Consider the following 23,126-nt stretch of genomic DNA (forward strand, 5'->3'; position numbering starts at 1 on the left):
TTTCATGCATTATATTAGTAGCCACTTTACTCGTAAATTGTGTGAAAAAACTGCAATAAAACTAGAAGTCTTAAAACTTGTGTCCGCCTTTTGCCTTGAGCACGTTTATGCATAGTTTCAGGCATGACCTTGTGTTACCGAGGATTTTAGCATTCGTCGTCTGCTGAGGGTCTCTTCGACTACTTAAATCGGTAAATTTTTCAGTATGACCCGTCCTCTGTGACCAGTCACTCCTTTTTCATACGATATGTGTGTTTGATGACTCGATTCACATTCATTTCCTCTGTGTGAACAAATCAGTGAAGCGCACTTTCATATTTGTCTATTCGTGTTACATAAATTAACATTCTTTCATGATCCACCTCTTCATCATCTTCTTTCACTTATTTTACTGTAACCAGTCGTAAAATACCACATAGCTACCCACTGCATTCATTCGATAATTATACTTATCCTGGGGTACAAAGTTTCACTCAAATGTAGGGGGGAACAATTTTGTACCACCCCTTTTTTGGCTAAGACAAACATTAATTTATATAAGTACAAGTTCCAATTAAAGTACCCTATATTCCTGCAAATTTCATATTGTCATTAAAAGAAACTTTCTTTCCTGTATTCCGGTGGAACATGTTTCCAAGGTATTTTTCCATGATTAGAAGTGGTCTTTCTGCATCCCAAAATGACGGAAGTTAATAAAAAAATAAGTCTATGACTTTATCAAGGAAACTTTACTTCAATCAAATTTATTTATAAAATTTCTAATACTTCCAGAACCAACAGCATTACATTCTCGGTTCCCAACAACATTCCAAAATTACCCAGTGAAAAATTTAGAGTTAATGTTTGAAACAATAAAATAATAATAGCAGAACGTGCTTATGAGACCGAGAAAGAATAACAATTAGTGTCATCTGTCATAGTGTAAAAGCGTGTAAAACCAGAGCCACCGAATAAGCAAATATTATCAATGAAAGAAAATTGTCTCTCTTTTATGGTTGCCTCATTAATAAATATGGAATGCTTTATAATGTGAATTATTTCGTGGTTTAACTCACATTTAGACATGAGTTATACCTAAAGTCTTTATACTAAAAAAATGGTTTTAAAATATAAAATAATTTTTAGGAATTACTCCACGTATTAAATTTAACATGAAATAAAATACCATTTTAGACCTACCGAATCCACACTCAAAACAAACAATGAAAAATCTCCCTCTTGTGGAACAAATATAATGGAATTTAGGTTCCTTCGTCATGATGAATATTGTATAATTTATGCAGATCTAAATAGTGCATGAAAGCATTGAGATCATTGAGCGAAACAAAAACAACCATTGACGAAAAATCCTGATAGAGCAATACGACACCCATATTATCAGAAATATTACAATGTGAAACTGAATCCGGTACGAACGATGGTCTGAAATTTCGACAAACATTTTCATATTCATGCTTTTTTCTAATTCTTAGGAATTAAGGAATAGAGTCTTTAAACATTTACGACCACTTTGGTTTCGATGAACATTTTAGTATTAGAAGTTACCACTCGGAAGAATTGCTCCCTAAACGTCATAAGGTGAAGTCCATGCATGTGGAAGATCCAAAAAAATACATCCAAGAAATCCTGCCACAATCCAGAAGCGACGGTAAATAGGTTGCTCTTCTTCATGACGATCAGGAGTTACGTAATCAATACCGGTGCTGGACTATTAATTAAGATTCCTTTAAAATAGCAGTACTGTTCCTAAGGTTCTTCCCTGTATATTGAGTTGTGATTGGCTTACCGTCGTGTCATGTAATTTAATAAGAACTCTTTAAACTGGAAAGAGTTATCAAGAAATTCCCAATACATTTTTGGTAGAAATCAATCATCTCTGCTAAACCTGCTTCGAAACCATTTTCTAGGTCACTGCTCGGAAAAATTCTTTCTTTTTATTACAACTTTTCAATCTCTATCAATTATATGATGTTCCATTTATTTTCCCTTAGCATGCATTGAGGGTAACTTTCAATTCATTTATATCATTTTTGCCATTAAAACTGAGATTTTGTATACATATTTAAGGAAGGAAAGTGTAATAAATGGAATAAAATTGAAAATTATGAATAATTTTAGCCGTAATTTTCAAGTAATTTTAACTTCAAACTCCTATTTAATGTCGTACACCGTCTGGAAAGCTTTTTAGCCATTTCCAACGTAACAGTATACAAATTCAATAGCCAATTTAATTGATCTAAGATGTGCAAAATTTTAGAAGGAAATCAGGAATCCAGCCTAAATTTCATACACTTGAACAAAAATTTTAAACTGAACTATCCTGATGACACATGGAGAATAATTGATTTAACTCCTACATGTTGAAAACAGCATAGAGGAAAAAATATATGAGTAACAAAGCAACAGGCACGAAAACCTGATGAAAAAATGTGAATTAAAATCTTTAATTTAGCTTCATTAATGAAAAAAATGCTGAAAAATCAAAAGTAAGATAAGGTTTGCCATTAACTCTAGTCTCGTGCTTACGGATACCCATTCAAATGTACACTTAGGTATGTCTAGGAATTTTATCAATATGCGCACTAACTTGGTAAGGTATTATTTCGAAGAGGAATCGGAAGAAGAATGATATTTATCGTGTGAATGTTTACTCAAGGGAGCTCGAAGGGGATCGTGAACGCGAGAGATAATACGCACCGTTAGGATGGGGTAGGCAGGAGTCAGAGACCGGCCGAACAAGAACAACGGAAGTAAAAAGAAACGGAGGCGGGCAAGAAGGGAAAAATCAAGGGACCAACGCATCATGCCATAGGTGAGAGAAAGATGTATGTGGCTATTTTACGCGACTAAATAAATAATAAAATTAATTGTGAGCTGAAACTCTTCCACTTAGATACAAATAATATTGATTAAAAATATGAACGTTATTCATCAACGGACATCTCCAAAACAATTATCACGCTGCCGCCAAAAAAAACTATGAAAGTACAAGCCATCGAAAAGTTTCATGGCACGGATTCCGTAATCTATGCAATAGAAAATAAATGGTAGGCAAGGTTAATCTCTGCCATTTACCATTCAATGCCAAATGATATTCAGCATCATTTTCAAACGTTATACTCTAGAACATTTTAAATATCGAAACTGGGTATTCATAATTATGTTAATAGAACTAAAATATTATTAGGTAGTCAGAAGTCGAAGGAACCAAGATTTTTTCTCTTTGAGTAGTAGGATCACGAACACTGAGAAAATGTCAGATGAATATTTTAACCACAAGAAAAAATAGTTTGCTTAGAGCGAAGCAACGTCAAGTACCTACGGTAAGCAGCGAGTAGCGGCGAAAGGCATGTTTGACATCTGAGACATCGACAAGGACAGCAATGCCGTATTTTTAACTCTATTTTGTCATGATATCTTTTACACGAATGAGGAAAAAAGTTAAGAATTTAATCTTCTGGTCAGCGCACAGTTGTAGCCTGTCTTCGAACTAAACTGAACATTGGTGAAATTTTAAACGAATTGCTCAGTACTATAAACAACGTAGATATTTTCATACTTTTATTATTTTCTCATACCCTGAATTTCTAGTTATGCCACCTGATGGTGTTGCCAAGGGAAGAAATCATAGTCGTGAAAAATAAAAATTCAAGTGGAATCTACTAAGTTAGTCGTCCCTCACTTACTCGTCGCATGAAAGACTTCCATCAAGTCTGAGACAGTGTCTCATTACAATTTTATTAATATCTCGCTACAACCCTGATACTCTTCACGTGCACACCTCTCGTTTATTCTATATATGTTATTTCTATTACTGATATTTGTAGATTTAAGTAGCTTTCCGTCGGTCTTATGGCATCCAAACTGACAAGAGAAGTGACATATTCTTTCGTAATGCTACTTCCGTGTTTACATCAATGAATTAGGAAGGGTTATTAAGTTGGAAGGTACAATGAGGCAATAGCATCCAGGTTATACGATCCACTTTCACTCCACAATGAGAAGTTTTCTCAACAAAAATAATTTGCCTTAGAAATCATGTTTCTGCCAATGAACTCTATATTGGTGGAAAAACAGCCATTCACCGGCGTGGGCATTAACATCCCTCAATTACCAGCAACATTAACATGTGAAATTACAACACTTATTCACTGGGTACTACTCCTAAACTAATCAAATCATATATGATTGGACAGCGAGGTGACATTGAATTTCTCCAAGTTACCTTTTAATACCATTTTGGAAAGCGGATAAAATAACCCTCTGATGGTGACTCGCGATTCTGGCGGCTGAGCGCGCAAGAACGCGTAAGACGTTCGGAAGTTGAGCAGCGTCAAACCGAAATCTGAGATGGAAACCTTCCAGCACTAACTAGTGATATAAATCGCACGTGTATCCCCGTATTCCTACCTCTCCACACGCAAGTAGGAATCCTCAGACCGTACTGAGGGAAGCTACTGCAAACCGGCTATTTTAGACTGCATTTCACGCCCGCCTCACTCGATGCCTTATCGAGGGATTATAATTATTATTAGCAGGTGCATACCGGGTTAGAGTAGCTTTTTGATGGACTCTGACACTACACATTACTGTACTCCTTTGACATCAAAAAGTTCACACTACATGTTACGAGAACTAATTCTTCAAAACTGTACGCTTTCTACCTCCTATAATTCCATACAACATGTCCATTGATTTCCATCCTTACCCTACTTTTCTATCAATCACCGCTCAACTACCGTCCTAAGCATTCTATTTCCTTTCAGTATCTCTTGTATTCACTTGTCCTGCCTTCGAATTTCTTCTTTTCTACCATGCCTAAAACTTCATCTAATATTTATTTTCCTCCCATTTGATTTTATCCATTGTTCTCCATACTCGCACCTCTGAAGCCACGAATCTAAGCTTATCCTCTGGAGTCAACGACCACATTTCCAAGACATTCGTACACTACGCTCCAATTTAAAGTTTTCACTGGTCTTTTGTATGACATCTTTACCTAAGTTTCCTTTCATCAACTTCCGCTTTTTGCCTGATGGCGCATGACTCTCTAAACATATACTTACTTTTTACCCAGACTATTTTGATGCAGAGTGGACATGGTTTTCAATAAGTAGCCAGCGTGAGACATAATTCGCCCTTGAAGTTGTTCCCCGGCCAGAGTCCAGTTTGAATACGGAGGGTAGGGAAGTTGAGGTGGTATGGAATGACCTTGACTCAGGGACGCCATTTCCTTTGAAGTACTTTTGCTTATTTACATAAATATTCTCATATTTTAGCTCTCTCGTCAATGGTGCTTAAAAATACAAGTTGCAATAAAGTGGCCAATCCGGGGAGTTTATTCGTGAAATCACCGGCTGTGCTGAAAATGGCATAAAAATACGTCTAAATAAGCCAAATCAAATTTTGATAATAATTTTACCGTACAATAATGCACTTTCAATTCTAATTCACCCATTTAAACCGTTATAAGAAAATTACATATGACAATCCCTATTTTCTATTGATAAATCAGCCACCAAAATCCTCCAGTCGTCAGACTATACGAGAACGAGAGACTACATGTACATACGTAGGAAACAATAAAATGTACCCTCTTGCAGAACCAGACTACTTGAGAACGGTCATGTGAAGGGGGAAAAGGGAATGACCCGCCCTTTCCCACCGCAATGATCAGAGAAGAACCGCATGCTGACACATTGGTTTGGTCGAGGATTTCGATCGGAAGAAGATCAGAAGATAGCGCCCCGACTTATATCCGGGCGGTATCTTCTGCGAGGGAAATTCTGGTGCATTGAAAGAAAGCACTCATAATTTCCCTGTCTATTGCACACGTCCATATCACTGCCATAAAATAATTTTAACTCATGATTACTTTCATAGTTTTTTCCATATTACGGGGAAAGTACTTAGCAGGAAAAAGTGCATGTAGTTTCTTCCATTTACCACACCGGAGACTCTTTCGAAACAGGCGAAAATATAAATTATTTAAAGAATAACAACTCATGAACGGGAAATGGCAAATGCAAATAAATGACAAAAGGGGTCATAGAGAAAGATGAATGAGATCTAAATTTATCCATAATTTCCATTTCCATGATACATAATTTTAGTCATTCATTGTATTACTTCTCCCCAAGCAGTGAGGTTTCGGACAATCCCTAAGAATCATTGCCAACGTATCACGGCAACATCATTTTGTGTGTCCTGTATAAGTTCCTTCTTCATTTCTTGGTTATTTTATTTGTACCTGACTTCATGCCATTTTCAAAGCTTATTTCCTTCCTTCCTCTACCCCTTGTACCCGAAATTCTCCCTCCCACCGCGTCTTTCAGCATCCCGATACCTTTTAATGCATCCTCCATCTCTGCCTTATATTGGATCGTCTCGAAATTCTCCAGTTGACATGCACGCTCATTCTCTCTCTCTCTCTCTCTCTCTCTCTCTCTATCTCTCTCTCTCTCTCTCTCTCTCTATATATATATATATATATATATATATATATATATATATATATATATATATATATATATATATATATAAAAGATCACTCACACGTTATTTCTTGATCGTTTCGGAAGAAACATATATATATATATATATATGTTTCTTCCGAAATGATCAAGAAATAACGTTTGAGTGATCTTTTTATGTATTCTTATATTGTTTGTTGCTGTCCAAGTTTGCTTGCATGTAGATTAATGCATATTTTATGTTATATAATAACTTGATGACAGAGGTGGAAAAAAATGCACAGCACACGGCCACAAGTCGTCGCCAAGGTGAGAAGAGAGAGACCGTCTCTTCTCGCCTTGGCGACGTCCAGTGGCCGGAAATTCGCCATGTAATTTGTGTATCGTTTTTTCTGTGCGTTCCGTAATGCTGAACGACTACTTCCATAAAGGTCAAGTCCACTAACTTCCACTAAGGAAAAACATTATAGATTATGGGAGAACAAAATGGCATAATTTGGAATTTTAAATACATCTCTGCACTAGGTTCATAGGAGGACACGCTGAGTCTTCCACTTAAGATATTTATGTAGGTCACATGTCTCATGTTCAGCATGAATGAAAGTGGGTCACGAGAAATATTTTGTTTGCGGCACATTGAATAGTTTGATCATCTGCTCTTTTCTTTGGGCTAACTCTGGTAGAGAGTAGTTAAATGAGAAATAGATAACTTGAAATTTTTCATAGGAAAATGTTTCACAGATGCTATGCTTAGCACCTGACTACAAGTCGTTCTTTCAACGGATTGTTCTTGTTACTGTACCGAAAAGGTGATTATCCTAACACTTTTCAATAATGTTGCATAATTTCCAGCCACACATAACTATTCATTGTATAATTTATAGAACCCTAATCATAAGGATCTTATAGCATCTGTTATCATATAGTTCCATATTTATCGTACTTGTTCACTGCATAACGAGACTGGACGCTGGTAAGAGAGGAGAAATTAAGGAAGCGAAAATCATTTAACGTAACATATTAGAGGTTTATGGGTCAAATTTTATCATTCTCTTAGCTATATACAGAAAAAGGGAGTTATAAAGAAAAACTCCGGCCATTGGCGGCAGAATAAAACTTATGTTACAAGGTTTTATATGCTAAGGAAAGTTTGAAGGGGGAAGGACTAGGGCGATGGAAATGGACGGGAAGTGAAACAAAAACCTGAGCTGGCCAAGGGCGAATTAAGTTCATGCTACAAGGTCAGTGGTAGAATATTGAAAGGGTGTTGAAAGTGATGGTAAGGAGTTGCGAAAAACAGTGTGCTTTTCCCAACTTTTCACCTCTTTCCATGCTTTGTTCCATGTAAATAATATTATAATCATTTTATTGAAGGACACACATACAGAATTTTACCAATATGTAAATTGAAATAGAAGAAAAAAATGAAATGTAAAGCCCTCTCAAGGTATTTTCTCCTAATTTCCTCTCATTACAACTCAATCCACTGACATTGATCTAAAATTGCTCAAACCACAATGTAGAGTCATAATTTATTCATCATTAAACCGGATAATTTTCATTAAAATAATAATAACTTTTAAGTTGTGTAACGGTATCATCGAGCTTTTAGAAGCTTATGGATGGTATGCAAATGCAATCGTCAACATTTTTTATGATAAAATACATGTACATGTTTCAAAAAGGGTAGTAATAGTCTTAGCTTTTACTCGTAAACCTATAACAATCCATTGCAATGAACAACTGATCTAGACGGTCGTTAGGTACTTTCAACACCTCTTTAGGAGATGTTGTAATGAAAAAGTTTCACAGTGTGTTTGTCGAAGAGGTAGGTGTTGTTGATGATTGGTTGGTACATAATAGCCTCAAAAATGTATCTTCATTTTCTGTTATATGAGTAAGTTATGCCGGTGTGTCGGTATATACGTACAATCTATCCCTAGCCCGCTCATAAGAAGCAGACGTACGCTGTTCCAGTCCCATGATTATTACCATATTTGTGGAGCTGCTAACCTGTATTGTGCCAAGTATTATGATAAGCATGGAAGCTGGGGGCATAATTTTATTTACCATCCTTTACTGCGTTTGCATGTTTGCCCTTTGAAAAATGACAAAATCGAAACAGCAGTTGAAGTTAGTTTATTTTTATTATCTTTCAATCTATATCATTTAAATAGATCGATGGTTTGTTCCAATAGTTGCTCAAATATGGCATTTTTGTGTAATTTCACCCAAATTGTATTCAACTTCAATTTTTTAAAGTGGCTTGATTTTATAAGCCGTCTGTTCGCGAGAGTTTTCTCTGCATTTCCGTTTGTTTCCTTTGCCATTAAATCAAAACCGCTATAGGTTACACGATGATAAAAGTCAGAGTAAACTGTACTCACTCAGTTAAATCATAAACTTACACTACCCTTAGGAGAACAAAGGATATTTCTTAAGTTTTCAAAAACACAATCATCCCCATGAAAAAAAATCACGTTTATTACAGCTTAGCCATTTTCCAGAGTTACACCGTTATCTGTCATCACATCATCATATTCACTCTCAGCCCTCTCACATCTACCACATGATCCATCGGAACTTACAATAAGAGTATTTCATGTCACTTACTTCACTATCTGATTTCCCAAAATATTCAGTCATAGTATGTTAAGAACATTTACATGTGAGTCACACAAAATATAATCGATATTATGTTCATTCAGTTTCTTGCTAATAAATATTTTATGGAGAACCTAGTTTAATAAAATATTACATGCAGTATAAAACAAATAGTTAAAAATGCTGTTCTTTCGGGGGCAAAAAATATGTTCAGCATAGAATACAAAGTCTCGATCGCAATGTTTGCTCGAGTACGCTTTCATTCAGTGGAGTTCGCGTAATTCTTCGATAAAGCGTATTTTTCTAGCATAAATTCTCTTTGTCAAATTATATTTTGTCTCGCCTGCTTCCTCTACGTCGTGGAAGACAACGGAATCATATCACCTGAACGGAAGCAAAAATTAATTCTCGAAAAGTATGAACATTGATTACTCAGATAATTAAGTTAAGCACAAAAAAGTTCGGTGTACAACCCACTGGTGTGCCGTTATCCACTCTGTCATTAATGTGGACAGTCAAAGAAGAATGTTTTATCATGGAATGTGTTCGTTGACTCCGCCAGACAAAACAAAACCGCAGGGAGGCAATTCCCATGGTCTTGATGACCTTGCTGAAGGATCGTCCAATCTAATAAATTTGTGGCGGGAAAAAGATGTGAGATCATACTGTATATCTCGTCAATCGACCATTGGATCACGAATGGATAATGGATTCATTGGACTCATTCTCAGGTCTATTCATTCTGAATCAGCTTTCACTTCATCACTTGATGCAGATGATTAGCAGCACTTGATTATGTAGATATATATTTTATATTATTCTGGGATGAAATCGTCTAAGTATTGGTTGTCTACAAAATCCATTGATAGTGAACTCAATGCTTGCTGAAAATAACCAATTTATCAGGTATCAGAATATTTTTGCCTTCGTGAGATTTATTTCTTATTAAAAAATGGCCACCCTCGTTTTGATACATATTAGCAAATACCAGCGGAACGAGGCTAAAAGTAGGTATATTTTAAAAGGATAATTTGAACGGATTTCAGGCCTCACGCTCAGTTGTTTTCCCCATCAAATGGAATCGTGAAGGAATAAAAGTGTCGTTTACATGTGCATATGCTCAAATTTATTGGTTGCAATGGCGTACACGTGGGTGAAACAGCAGAAACTTTAGATGACTGGCGAAATACATCAACAAATACAGAAAAATTGACGAATAGACGTCAGTACTGTGATTTTCGACGTAAAAATTATAGAAATCGATAGCATGATTAATAAACTATAGTTGAGAGAATAGTTCGATGCACAAGTATTCATTCTCATGGTTTTAAATCGTTTTACTGAATGACTATTTAGAAATATATCCCTTTGGTCTCAATCTTAGAATTTTCCTTCTTTCCCCTACACCTTTACCATCTCATTATTTCAGTCCTGAACTTGACCATGAACTTTATTTTCCTTTGTTCACCCCAGACCTATACTTTCGCTTGATTATCATTTTCCCCCATCGTATGCAACCCCTTATTTACATTCCTTTCGTCTAGAAACCCTTTTATCAAACCTATTTGTCATCCTCCCCACGATGATTCCCTCTTCTCTTACCCCTCCCTCTATTGAGGCATCTTCGTGCTATAGTCGACTGCATATTGACGGCTATTCCTTGATAATTATGCTCGTACATTCGATTTCTGGGCCTGGATGATGAAAATGACTTTTGGAATTTATGATTTTAAATCCTGTTTCTCCATCTCACAAATTCAGTTCAGATATACGTATTCAAAGCAATGAGGGAGATTGAGGACAACATTTTGTGAAACAGGTTATTCATGAAGATAAAATATATGTTTTGAATAACTGTCAAAGAGATTACACCAAGAGTGGACGAGGAAACAAGCCATAGGAAAAGGTAAAGAAAGTGCTCATCTGACTTAACATTCCTGAGGCACAAATGTAGCCTTGTAATGAGGAGCAAAATAGTGCAAAAACAGCAGAATAATGCCTCTGATGGGAAATATGAGCTATGAGAAATAAATAATAATAGGACTAGTATAAACGAAGAAATAGGATATCATAAGAATTGAGGAGATAGGGAAATCATGTCAACCGAGATTCGTCCAGTCTAACCAAAGGTCGATGGTCATTGATGACGACAATGACTGGTAACAAAGTCGGAGCCTAATTGCTGCTTCTATTCTGGTTGACTCATAAAATTCCCCTCTCTGAATTATTGTGGTGCCGCAGGTGGTAAACCTAAGGTGTTCACGGAGGTGAACTGCGTCATCTCTCTCGGAATCATCTCAGAGAGTACGGTCGAGGTCAGAGCCGAATCACGTGACATAAGGAAGATGGAAAAGGAGCCGAATGTCCTCCCTTGCTATAGTGGCCATCAAACCACCGTACGGGTAAGACGTTCGACACAATTCGGGACGATGGAAAATCGCGGAATCCAGCTGTGCACGTTTGGTATTCTCCTCCTCTTCCTCATAGATGCATGCTCGGCGCAAAGATACTCAGGTAAGAGGGGATTGTCGAACATAATTGATTAGTCGACTCACAAGTCTTCAACAAAAATTCCCTACCATCTTAGATTCTCATTTGAATGGTCAATTTGTCACGTACGGGGACAAATTGGGTTGAACGTTGATTAATTTCCTCACATTTTACACATCTGAAATAAACTTTTTTTATAATATCACTTACTTCAAATGTTTATTCGCCATGCCACGGATACTAAAAATGTTGGCATCAGTAAGTCTGTTCTTGCCGGAATGTAACTTTATCAAATGGGTGATTTATGCAGGTGGAAACAAGGGGGTATTCACCATGAAAACGGCGTTTGATCTATTCATGAAACGAACCTCGGTTGTCTACTTAGGCATTTGGAAGCCATCATCTTCCGCATTAGAACTTCCAAATTAAAAGGTCTTCTTTCAAAATTTAAAATTCTCTATGTGCTGGCTTTTACAATGTGGCTTTTGCAGGTCGTATTCTCGTCACATGGGCGTGTTGTAGGTGTTAGAGCAGCAATTTTATTTTAGAGAAAGTTGCCGCATCATGATTTCCATAGTAAATGAAAAATAGATCCATTAAAATGATAGAGGTGTATTTAAAATTGTGTTTGTAATGATCACAAATATTTTAAGGGAAAGATAATATTAAAAAACAGTCCATCGACCGGTTACCTTCGATTTCTATGCGTAATGTATTTTGGGAAATGATGGTGTTTTGTGTGTTCTTTATCTTCCTATAAATTGTTTTAGCTTTTATTCTCAAATGCATGGGCCCAAAAAATCAGATTCTCTAATAATCATGGAGTAAGGAGTTCTTCTCATAACGATCTTACGATAATCCAGAAGATCTTTATTGTAATTTACTTCATGAGTTGACACTTGTTCTAGTAGGCCCTAAGAACTTTCCGTGTATTGTCAATGAAGAGTAACTATTGTGATATAGTAACTGTGGGCTCAAGTACTCGTATAATAGAGACGTATATGTACACATCGTGAATATGAAGCTCCGCCTCATACACTTGGTTATGAACGAATATGAATGTGAGTGTACCCAAGATACCCTAAAAAGCCACCGTGAACATAAGATTAGAGGGAGCCTTTTATTTGAAGAGGTTTTCTGTCTTGGCAGGAAATTAGCAACAGTAACATTTATACCAGTATGTCTTCTAAGAAAATACATTTAATATCATTTTCCAAGTCCTGTCTTAATCAAATTACTCGTTTAGGGGATCGATGTGTTGACTCAAAACGTCGTAATGGTGTGTGTACCCGGTTAAGGCAGTGTCCCAGTGTTCAGGAAGAACTGAGGAGGGGTGCGCGACCAACAAACTGCGGCTTTGAAGGTGGCCAGCCCATAGTTTGCTGCCCTGCTCGAACTTCAACCCCGACGACAAAACCCAGACCGCAACAGGGAAATGTTCCACGTCCTGCAACGAAGCCAGGGACTAAAGCAAAAGCTAGTAAGTATTCTCCACTTCTTAAACAAGTTGCGCCGAGGAAGATTTAGTTCTATTCTTAAAGCATAACTTCAACAACTCTTTAGACCATATCTTTTCTTCTTCCCTGCGGTAATGTTGTGGATGGAATTCGTACCGAAAACTGCGTTCGGAGTAAAGGCAAGCAATTAGAGTACATTGTATCGTATGGGTTTCTGAACGTTACAATACCCTCGGAGGTTCTCTCAATATTTGTAAACGAAAGGAGACTTGTGAGAGTATAGAACGGCCTACCGGATGATAAAAACATTCTGAGTATGCTTGACCACAATCATGCGACCACCCTATAACTGGTACAGTCTGAAAAATGCATACTAATTTAAGACTATCTGAAAAGGAAACTTGAAAAAGACTTTATGCTAAAATTGGTACATTAAGCAAATAATGATGATGCTACTGTGTCCTAAGCTACATAATTTGTGTCCTGATATGTTAGATGCATAATTAAACCAAATACTAGAAATGTGAAACCGGGAATGTTTCATTCTTCACTCTACTCTCTACATGTAAATACCCAAAACATTGCTTTCCATGAAATGACCCATTAAATGAACACGGTGAACTACCGAATGATGATCTGTTGATCACCAATCTCATCCTAGATCCCAGCTTTCTGCTTTGAGGCAAATTTGTTTCAATATTTGTCAGTATATACGTATTACATGTATGCGCTGCTTAGAAAAACAAAATTGCTATTAAATCGTTCATTACACAAAATTATTTTTTTTAATGAAGTTCCTTAAAAACTCGTTCGAAAAAGCGTCTGTATCTATGAAAAATCAATGACAATATCAAGACAATTATCCATTTTTCCCTCAGACTGAGTAATCTATTTGCATGTGGGGTGTAACCATGAGAAGATTCACTGGAAACCACTTTCTTCTCTATTAATCATCATACGAGTTTTCGTATGATGATTAATATATATTTACGTATATATTAATACGTACGTATTAGAATACGTATTTTCATGAACATCGACCATGCCATTTGGATTCTAATGGTTATTCATTACCTAAATATCTCCTATTTACTGACAAAGATTATTTACCATTCTATCTACCAAGGGTGCCGGTATACGCCCCCTTCTTGTGCAAGGCTAATAAGCAAGGTTGAAAAGAAGATAGTTGACTAATTCACTAATTACACCCTTCCAATCCTTGACCTCACTTATCGATTAAGGTAGATGTAAATTAAGGGTGTAATTGCCAAGTTTTTTCAGTAATTGCCAAAATGACATTAATAGTGTGAACATTCGTGTTTAGATAATTTCGACTATGTAATAATGAAAAAAAAACCTTTGAATGACCTTTTCTACACTGACAGTCATCGATTATATCGTGTATGATCATCGTTTGCAAAACTCTTATTTCATTTTTAGAATAAATAGAGAGAGTTTTGTAAATAACAAAGTTTTGAGTAATGATTATTGAAATTCTAAGAAATTATGACGTCAAAAATTAATGGGTGACATACCGAAATGGCATTTGAGTATAAAAAGACCTTTAAGGAAAAACATCATCCTGAAAACACCAATATACGCTTCAAACTTTTTCATTTTGGTGGTATTTGTGATAACAACTCCCTATTTGGTGAAAAATGTGAATTTAAAGTATCTTATAAATAGTTTTTGCTACTCTAAATACTGTTATTTCACTTAAATATAGTTTTAGATTTAATTTTATCATTAGAAGTTTTTAAATCGTTTAACCACCAGGTGGCTGTAAAAAGGTGTGCAGAAAGTTATGCTCTCCCATAATTTTGCTTAAAAGGAATTACCTTGACTATTCTCTGCCTGGAGTTATTTTTTATTTATTTGGGACAAAATAGAGTCAGCATAATGCGTGTATTTTTACTCTCCTCCCTCATTCCGATGCTCGTTTCTACGGATGACGCTCATCTACAAGTGGAATTAAAAATTACCCAAAATCTTTATGAAGTTTTTTCGGGTCATCCCCCGGGTCGGGGGTTCCATGTTGGCCGACATTACGAGGCTCGACTCGATCATCGTCCTAAGGGTAGATGACCCCGTCCTCTGCCCTGAGGATGATGCGAGCTTCGATACGTCGGCCAACATGAAACCCCTGACCCGGGGGAAGGCCGAGAAAACTTCATAAAGCTGATACGCTGGGAAAGCGCCAGATCATACATTTTTATAATTAATTGAACTGAAGTCAAGGAAGGGGGAAATAATGCAACATATTGACACAATCATGGAGAATTGCGGCAATTGATTATCAAAAAATATGTTTTAAATCAGGAATGGAGCTTTCTGGGTTTCAGCGTATAAACGTTCAACGTATTTAGGTTACTTTTAGCGCATAAATATTTTATCCCACTCATTATTTAAATGTTTACGATATGCACAAAAACATATATGTGTAAGCCTGTTATTATTTTGAAATTAATTCATGTATTCATTATATTGTAGAGTGCGAAGAATATAGCAAACAATGCCCACCGAGGTATGGTGTTGCTGGAGGGACTCCTGCGTTGCCAGATGAATTTCCTCATATGGTAACTATTCTCTACTTATTTTTGATGTTTTTATTCTTCCGGGGTAACGGCACTAAAATAGTTCTCATTTGGTGGTGTGAACAATACTCAAAGTGTGTGTAAATGCTTAACAACAATATATGCATATATTTTTAGATTTTATAGATTTTAGGTCTTTATAGCGACTACATCAAAACCTTCGTTAACTTAAATGAAGGCGTAAACTTTGAACGGCAAGAATTCACCAAAAATATTGAATATATGCAATCTTAGATAGTGAACTTCAATCTGAAAATCATGGGAATTAGGATACAGAGTATTTCAAGGGGTGAAACGAGACCTTTTTCGTAAAATACAGGATTTGCATACATCAATTATAATCACTAATCATATTTGCTAGGCACATCTTCTCTCCCTTCAATATTTATATTTCAATTTTCGATTATTCTTTCTGCTAACTCGAAAAATTTTCCATTTTTTCAATAGTTGAATATTGGTAGTAATATTTTTCGGCTTTACTTACGGTATGAAATGTCTCAACAAATGTCTAGTTAATACTTACTGCCCTATTAATGTAATCAAAAACATTCCACCAAATAAAATGTACTACTAATTTAGTATTTATTACCCTCTCGCTTGCTTCTCATAGGCAGTTACGGAGCACAAAACAATATTCAGTGGAAGTGTGGCGGCTCTCTCATCAGTGAAAATTTCGTCCTGACTGCTGCACACTGCCTCCGCGGTGGTAGAGAGTACGTAATAATTATTATTTACTCTTATCCTTGCCCTTGGTAAAGATAAAAGTTAACTAAGAAATGCTTGCATTAAATAGCGTTTATCTTTTATGCTTAGATTCCTCAAAATGTGTTATTTACGTCTAGATCTATGTTTAAACGTTAATAAATAAATCGATGCGTTTCATACTTTTTCCCTCTCTGAGATAAAACTGTCTATTGTACCTCTGAAAAACAGGAGATATATCCAAGAGGGCAAATGTTTTCAATGATTAGTGCTGTATTCTTCTTTGATAACTATTCTCAAAACACATATTATTGTCAAGAAAATTCAGATTACTCTCACTTCAAACAATCTGGCAAAGAAAAAGTATCTTACACAGATCAACAATACGTATTTTGGGAAGCAATGCATCGTTTTGATTGGGGGTGAGCAACCTTTTCGACAATCACCATATATGTGTAACAGGACATGAAAGTGTGGCAAATTTGAATTTTGTATATTATCATAGCTTTAACCTTAATAGCCTACATATTTATTCATCGTGTAGCGCTTTTCTTTGCTTTTTTTAGTTTAACCCATATTTAATCTAGCCATTGTAGTGCGAATGGTATTGAAAGCCATTACCTCTGTGCTTAAAACTACAGGTTTGTGTGGTTTCTATCTGTTTTCTAGAATATCATGCTGAAATTGTGTATAAAATATGTATCGTTATATTAATAGTATATATCCCAGTAATATAATATATTCTAAGATGGAAAATGATTCGTCTCACCAGTCCCTTAGAGCACCTGCATTAGGTCTAGTAGTGTTAAGCACACCAATGTACACAATGAATCTTTCTGCTGAATGCTCTGTCGTCAGTTACAGAGCTCCCTTCGATTGAAGCCTTCATTTCACGAACACCATGCATGTGTATTTCATTTCAGTGGTCCAGCACAATGGGTGCTCCTTGGAACTGTGAATTTGGCATCGAATGAGTCATTCTTGGGCAACACTGGACAAATCCATAGAGTTCTTCGGAGAATACGTCACCCTGGATACACTCCACCTGCAAAATACGACGATGTGTCTCTTTTAGAGATAGGACCCGCCATTACGAGGAATCCCAAGCCTCTAATCAGCAAAGAATTGCATCCAGCCTGCTTGAGAACTGACGACTCAGTAAAGTATTCGTCTTATATTGCAACAGGGTGGGGCCGAATCGGACCAGGTACGAACTATTTACTATTTACCGATATCTGTCAACAAAATAATAAATAAAATAATTAGAGCTTGCTTCAACCTGTTGGCTATAGTATTTTTAGTTTTATCATCCAAAACTCAATCTAGTGTTTGTGCTGGTGAGTTGAGCATAATGCGACTATTTAGTCATTGCTTCATTTTCTCTTTCGTTTTAAATAATCATTTTCAGAAATTTAACTTATGCTGCAGCTTGTATTGTTGAGGTAAAATATAAGTTATTTGTAATTGAGAATAAGTTTGTTGTACTGGTTTCTCTTGCTAGGCGAGTCTAACTCATCCAGTATTATACTATCTGTGCATATTCGAAACCTTTTCTAAACAGCAGGCTAAGAAAACATAAGTGGCTGCGTCATCAAAAATATTAATCATCGGGCATTTCTTTTTTTGTGTACTCTTGTGTTCTTTAGTGACACGCCTGTGGTATCCAACTGCCATACATACACACGTTGAAATACGCTGAAGAACAGCGAAATCAAATAACACAACACCTGTGAAGTAACACAATTAAAACATAAGATAACACTTAGGAAAGGGACTCTTAAACACCTTTAATGTTACGACACTTAAAAATAGAGGCGATAAAAAAGATCTTTTACTTGTCAAACTATAATTTTATCCAACTTTTTCAGGTGAAGACCCCAGCTTGGAACTTCTTAAAGTAGAATTAGATGTTTTCGATGAGGCCAAATGTAACGAGACCTTCGAAACTGAAATCAGGACTACTAATCAGTTGAGAAGAGGCATCGACTCCAACATGATGTGTGCCGGAATACTGAGAGGCGGGAAGGACACGTGCCAGGTAAGTCTGACGCAATAAATTTTGCTCAACGGAGTGTTACCTCTTTGCTTTATCTCAACACCCCGTTGAGCAACTGCGGGTGGTTAACTTCAAGAATTTTTCTGGCTAATTCCTATCTTAACTATCGAAGAGTGTGTTGCATTTAGTATTCTCCGCTCTACGGTTATAATGCCTTTATACAGCAGAATGTCTTTGAATTAAAATCAAGAGCCATTATCATGTTTGCACCTTGTAATTAATCTTAGAATTGTTTAAAATGTGGAAATAAAACCTGAATCGACATTGACAAGAAAAAATACACAAATTCAAATTTATTCACATTTTTAATTAGTGAGGGTAAATTAAAATCTCTTTAAATGAGAACTATGCATTTATTGATAGAAATTAATATCTTTGTACTTAAGAACAATCGAATGGGACTCCAAATGCCTTACACTATTTCTCACTTTCAATATTATATCAAACAATTAAAAACAGCAAATAAATATTAGCAATCAATAATTTAGATGTAATTATAGCAATTAAAGAAATACCTAATGTTTAATTTCTAAGCACTTGATTTTTAGACTACGATAATAAATTACGCACATGAAGGGACAGACAGTTCTATAAAAATCAGTTCTATTCAAGAATTCATTCCCCTCCATATTTTCAAGAAAAATGTGTTATCACTTCATTCTCTTGGAGTTATTTTAAATTCATTCTTGGAGTTTTACATTCATTCAATATTACTAGCCGTAAGAGCTCATTTCTTATCAATACTTCATTCTCTATTTAACAATGTAGCAACTTCGTCAATATGAATATTGATTGTGCATTACTAATTATTATTTGATAATTTAAAGCGTTAAAGCTCCATAGAGTTCGTTCGATCTTAATGAAAGGAATTATGTTGCCAATGAAACTTTGTATATTTTCCTTCACTTATTTATGCAGTAAATAAAATTGCCTGTGGGGTTGAACAGAATGCACGTTCTTTCCGGCAGCTTTCAGCGATATTGAGCAATACATACAATTTACATTTTACGTGGTATTGGTTTGGAATATTTCGGTTAGCCAGGATTGTCCTCTCTATTCATATACCATTAGTTACTAATGACAGATTACCTCATTTAATGTATGATGAATTTTTCGCGATTTTGGTCGCTTTTGAATAACTTTCTTTTTTATGAAATGTAGAATTTATTGAGCTTATATGTAATAACATTCATATGTTGTGACTGAGATTCATTGAAATGGTCGAACATAGATCAAGTATGATTCTACCGGGAGGTGTTTTATTCTACTGGGTGCATCGATCGACCACTGATCGAAAGACGATGGGTTCAGACCCCGTGGATAAATTTGGGAAATCTCCTATGAAAGGGGGTCGTAATTCTCTGTTTCAAATAAATTCGCGGTAAATCGACTGGAAGACCTTATATTCGTTAATTTCCAAAACTTTTTTGTGAGCTGTATCCTCATCCACCAAAGTCAATCCTCAGATTGTATAGTTTGATGATGATTAGGTTTTTAATCAGAAAATTGGACTATACTGCAAGTAAATTTTTTTTCTGATCGAAGCACTTTTCCAATTGATAGCTTTGTGAGCTTGAGTGCTTCGATCAGTTATTCATTATGTACGACTTCCACCACATCACGCCTGAAGCTACTCAATTTGTAAATTTTATTCATTTTTACAGGGAGATTCCGGAGGACCCTTGCAGTTTGCCACAATTGGTACATGCCAGTATGAAGTATGGGGGATCACTTCATTTGGAAAGGTTTGCTCTTTCGCAAACTCTCCGTCCGTTTACATGAAAGTATCGGCGTACATCGAATAGATCGAAAACATTGTATGGCCAAACTGAATGTAAATTTCATCTATGTTTCACATGCTCAACTTCTTAGGCTAGATCTACGAACAAATCATTCTCAGCAATAAAATCATAATTGAAATATGGATGAATCAAATCATCTTATTTCGAGCACTAAAGATATTTATTTCTGGCAGTATTGCATGGAAAGGAAGAAACGTCATTTGAAAAATAGCTGAGGTCATACATCTATTGGCTCTTGAGTAAAACTTATTATGTGCATTCTTCATGTGTCCATCATATTTTTTTCTCTATTGAAAAAGTTTTCCCTTGCAAGGGTTTCGTGGGATGACGACTCTTCATGTGTATTATATGTGTATTATTCATTTCAAAACATTATTAAATAACTTATGTGTCCTCTTATTTCTGAAATTGACTGCATTTACCATTTACCCACACGTGCTTGCCTGCGATTTGCTTTCTTTAATTGCAATAATAGTTGCACTCAATTCAGCACCGTCATTGGATACTGGTATGCGAGAAAATGTTTCACCAGAATAGAAGTTCAAATCCGTATAACACTCAGTCGTAAATTCGTATTTCATGCAATATATTAGTGGCCACTTTACTTCTAAATTGTGTAAAAAAAACTGCAATAAAACTAGAAGTCATAATACTTGTGTCCGCCTTTCGGAGTAGGTGATGGGAAATAAGTCACAGCCAGAGTAGACCGGTGATATGCTACATCGACGAAATGTTAAGAAATGTGTGCCTCAACCTATTTCATCCTTTCTTAAAATATATATTTGTTCCTCATTTAATTTTAAATGTATGAGAAATGAAACTAATAAGCAGGTATTTCAGGAGTATTCGAAATCCAGTGAAAATGGAGTAAAAGTTGAGTATTTTAAGGTAAATAGGTAAGCTAAAATAGGAAATATAGTTATTCTGGATATCCCGCCCGCCTATTACAAGAGTTAGGAAGTAATCCATTTCCGCAGTAAATGTATCCTCTTTGCTTGTTCTCCTTCCACCTTTTTAATCTGAAAATACCCTTCTTGAATATTATTTCATAGCTCTTTCAAATTTCATGAATTCACTAAACAATAAACTTAAATATCAAATAAAAATTACTTAAGAAGTACATCCAAGTTAAAACATTATCCTAAACAACTAAGTGATTAACTTAAAGATTCGATCACTCTGTAATATAAATATAATGCATTGAATTTAAAATGAATCGGTTAATGAATTGCTTATAATCATGTGAATGATGCTAACGAACACAGGAGAGGTTAGGAAGGCGGAATCGAGCAGATCACGAGTGTAAAAATGTTTCCTTGAACGGGACTTAAACACCGAATCTTTCGACTTGCCGGGCCGATGCTCTAACCACTTGAGCTATCTAGGAAACGTTAACACTGAAATCTGCGGGGCTTTATCCAACCAAGTGTCCCCATTCTTTGGCCGAGAGATGGCGTTAGGGAGCCGTTTTAACCACCAAAGGAGAAATAGACGACACACACAAGAAGAAAGGACAGTAGGAAAGCAATCAAACAACGTGATAAAGGATAGGAACAGTGCGTTTCGGGGCACACATAGCCGGTAGCCAGAGACGAGCCACATGGTGTGTGCGAAGTTGGTACCACGAGTTCTCTCGGACGAACAAAATGAAACTCGCACGCGGATCCACCAAGAGTTCTTCACCATGTGAGAGAGGATCCAAATGTTTTAGGCAATTCGCTGCCAGACTTTTTCCAGAAGAGAAAAAGCTCTTCCCCCGTCGCAATTCTGTGTTGATAGGCTGTCACCACGGCTCGCTGGTAGCGTTACAACAAGCCGTGACGAGAGAGCTTAGCAGTATTCCGGGTGCCGCCTTCCAGAAGGCGTACGGGGCGTGGAAAAACTGCTGGCAGCGGTGTGTGGACGCACAAGGGTGCTATTTCGAAAACTTTAGAGTGAATGTGTAAATTATGGCAAGATATATTTTTAATTGACTCAACTCAACTACTTTCGTTACAGACCTCGTACTAGGCGATGTACATAATTACTCATTTACATAAATAATTTGCTAGAGTATCCGGTGTCACTTAGTCAAATTTTTTACTTAATTCTTCGTTGGATAATTCTATTATAAGAATTAATTTTCACCTCGTTGATAATGCTTATCCATGCATCAATTTATTCAAAATAATACTTTAACACTTGATTTAATGCCAGAGCAGTTTAAATTACATGTTACATCAGAAAAGTTCATGATCAAATATTTTCGAGTTGTTTTTAATCGCTTAATGATACGTTTCCCCTCGTGTATATAGCTTATTCGCAGGCCACTTTAACCAATAAGTTAATCCATTCTGAAATATTTTTGTATCCCTATCATTTTTTTTTACCATCCAAGGTACCTTATGTCAATGCAAACTTAGATGGTATTATTTGCGGTACAGCCACCGCATCCAATGGCGCAAAAAAGTGCTTGGAGAGAGTACACTCGATAACAGCTATTTATTTTCGGTGCCAGTTTCAAATTGGAGTGTATATTTTGTGCATTGGGACCATTTCCAGCTGATCGCTCCAGAAACCAAAGAGCCCCACGGATAAAATCCATTTCTAAGTAGCATTCTCCATATAATGTTGTCACTTGATTATTTCGCCAGGAATGAAGAGAACCTTCTTTATCATTTTTCAAGTAAAACAAGGGCAAACTTTCATGTTTCCAAGAAAGCAGGAGGAAATGCTTACTTTACTACGCACGGAGGATAAGGTAGCGTACGAGAATAACCGGGCCGATTTATTTTATATGCAGCTGACGGTCAAAACGTGGTGGGAATCGCAGCCCTTCTTACTGCTGGCCAGCCAATATAACCGGTTTGTTTGTTTTCTTCCACCCTAGTGTGCCGTTTTTGTTATAAATTCATTCCTTCCCACGTTTCCTCAGAAGGGAAAATTTTGACAGGAATTATCAAGAGTTA

The 23,126-nt window shown here is 36.2% G+C and overlaps 1 protein-coding gene and 1 long non-coding RNA gene across 2 annotated transcripts; both read left to right on the forward strand.

Moving 5' to 3' along the window:
- The first annotated feature begins 11,469 nt into the window (after positions 1-11,469).
- LOC139688286 (uncharacterized) lies at positions 11,470-15,609 on the forward strand. Its single transcript, XR_011700734.1, has 3 exons — positions 11,470-11,591; positions 12,814-13,047; positions 15,515-15,609. It is a non-coding gene; the product is annotated as an uncharacterized lncRNA (long non-coding RNA).
- Positions 15,610-17,068: 1,459 nt separating this feature from the next.
- LOC139688170 (clotting factor G beta subunit-like) lies at positions 17,069-22,817 on the forward strand. Its single transcript, XM_071585597.1, has 5 exons — positions 17,069-17,139; positions 17,244-17,527; positions 18,189-18,358; positions 20,041-20,121; positions 22,812-22,817. Exons 1-5 carry the CDS (start codon positions 17,069-17,071, stop codon positions 22,815-22,817), a joined length of 612 nt encoding a protein of 203 aa, XP_071441698.1.
- The last annotated feature ends 309 nt before the right edge of the window (positions 22,818-23,126 follow it).

The sequence above is a fragment of the Hetaerina americana genome, unplaced genomic scaffold (genome assembly GCF_022747635.1).
Source record: "Hetaerina americana unplaced genomic scaffold, ioHetAmer1.1.p SCAF_2, whole genome shotgun sequence".
NCBI classification, from domain to species: Eukaryota; Metazoa; Arthropoda; class Insecta; order Odonata; family Calopterygidae; genus Hetaerina; species Hetaerina americana.

Coding starts and splice junctions, on each gene's coding strand:
- LOC139688170 (XM_071585597.1), top strand. CDS start 17,069: ATGGAAAATGATTCGTCTCACCAGTCCCTTAGAGCACCTGCATTAGGT. Junction 17,140..17,243: donor GTAGTGTTAAGCACACCAAT/GTACACAATGAA, acceptor ATTTCATTTCAG/TGGTCCAGCACAATGGGTGC. Junction 18,359..20,040: donor GCGGGAAGGACACGTGCCAG/GTAAGTCTGACG, acceptor TCATTTTTACAG/GGAGATTCCGGAGGACCCTT.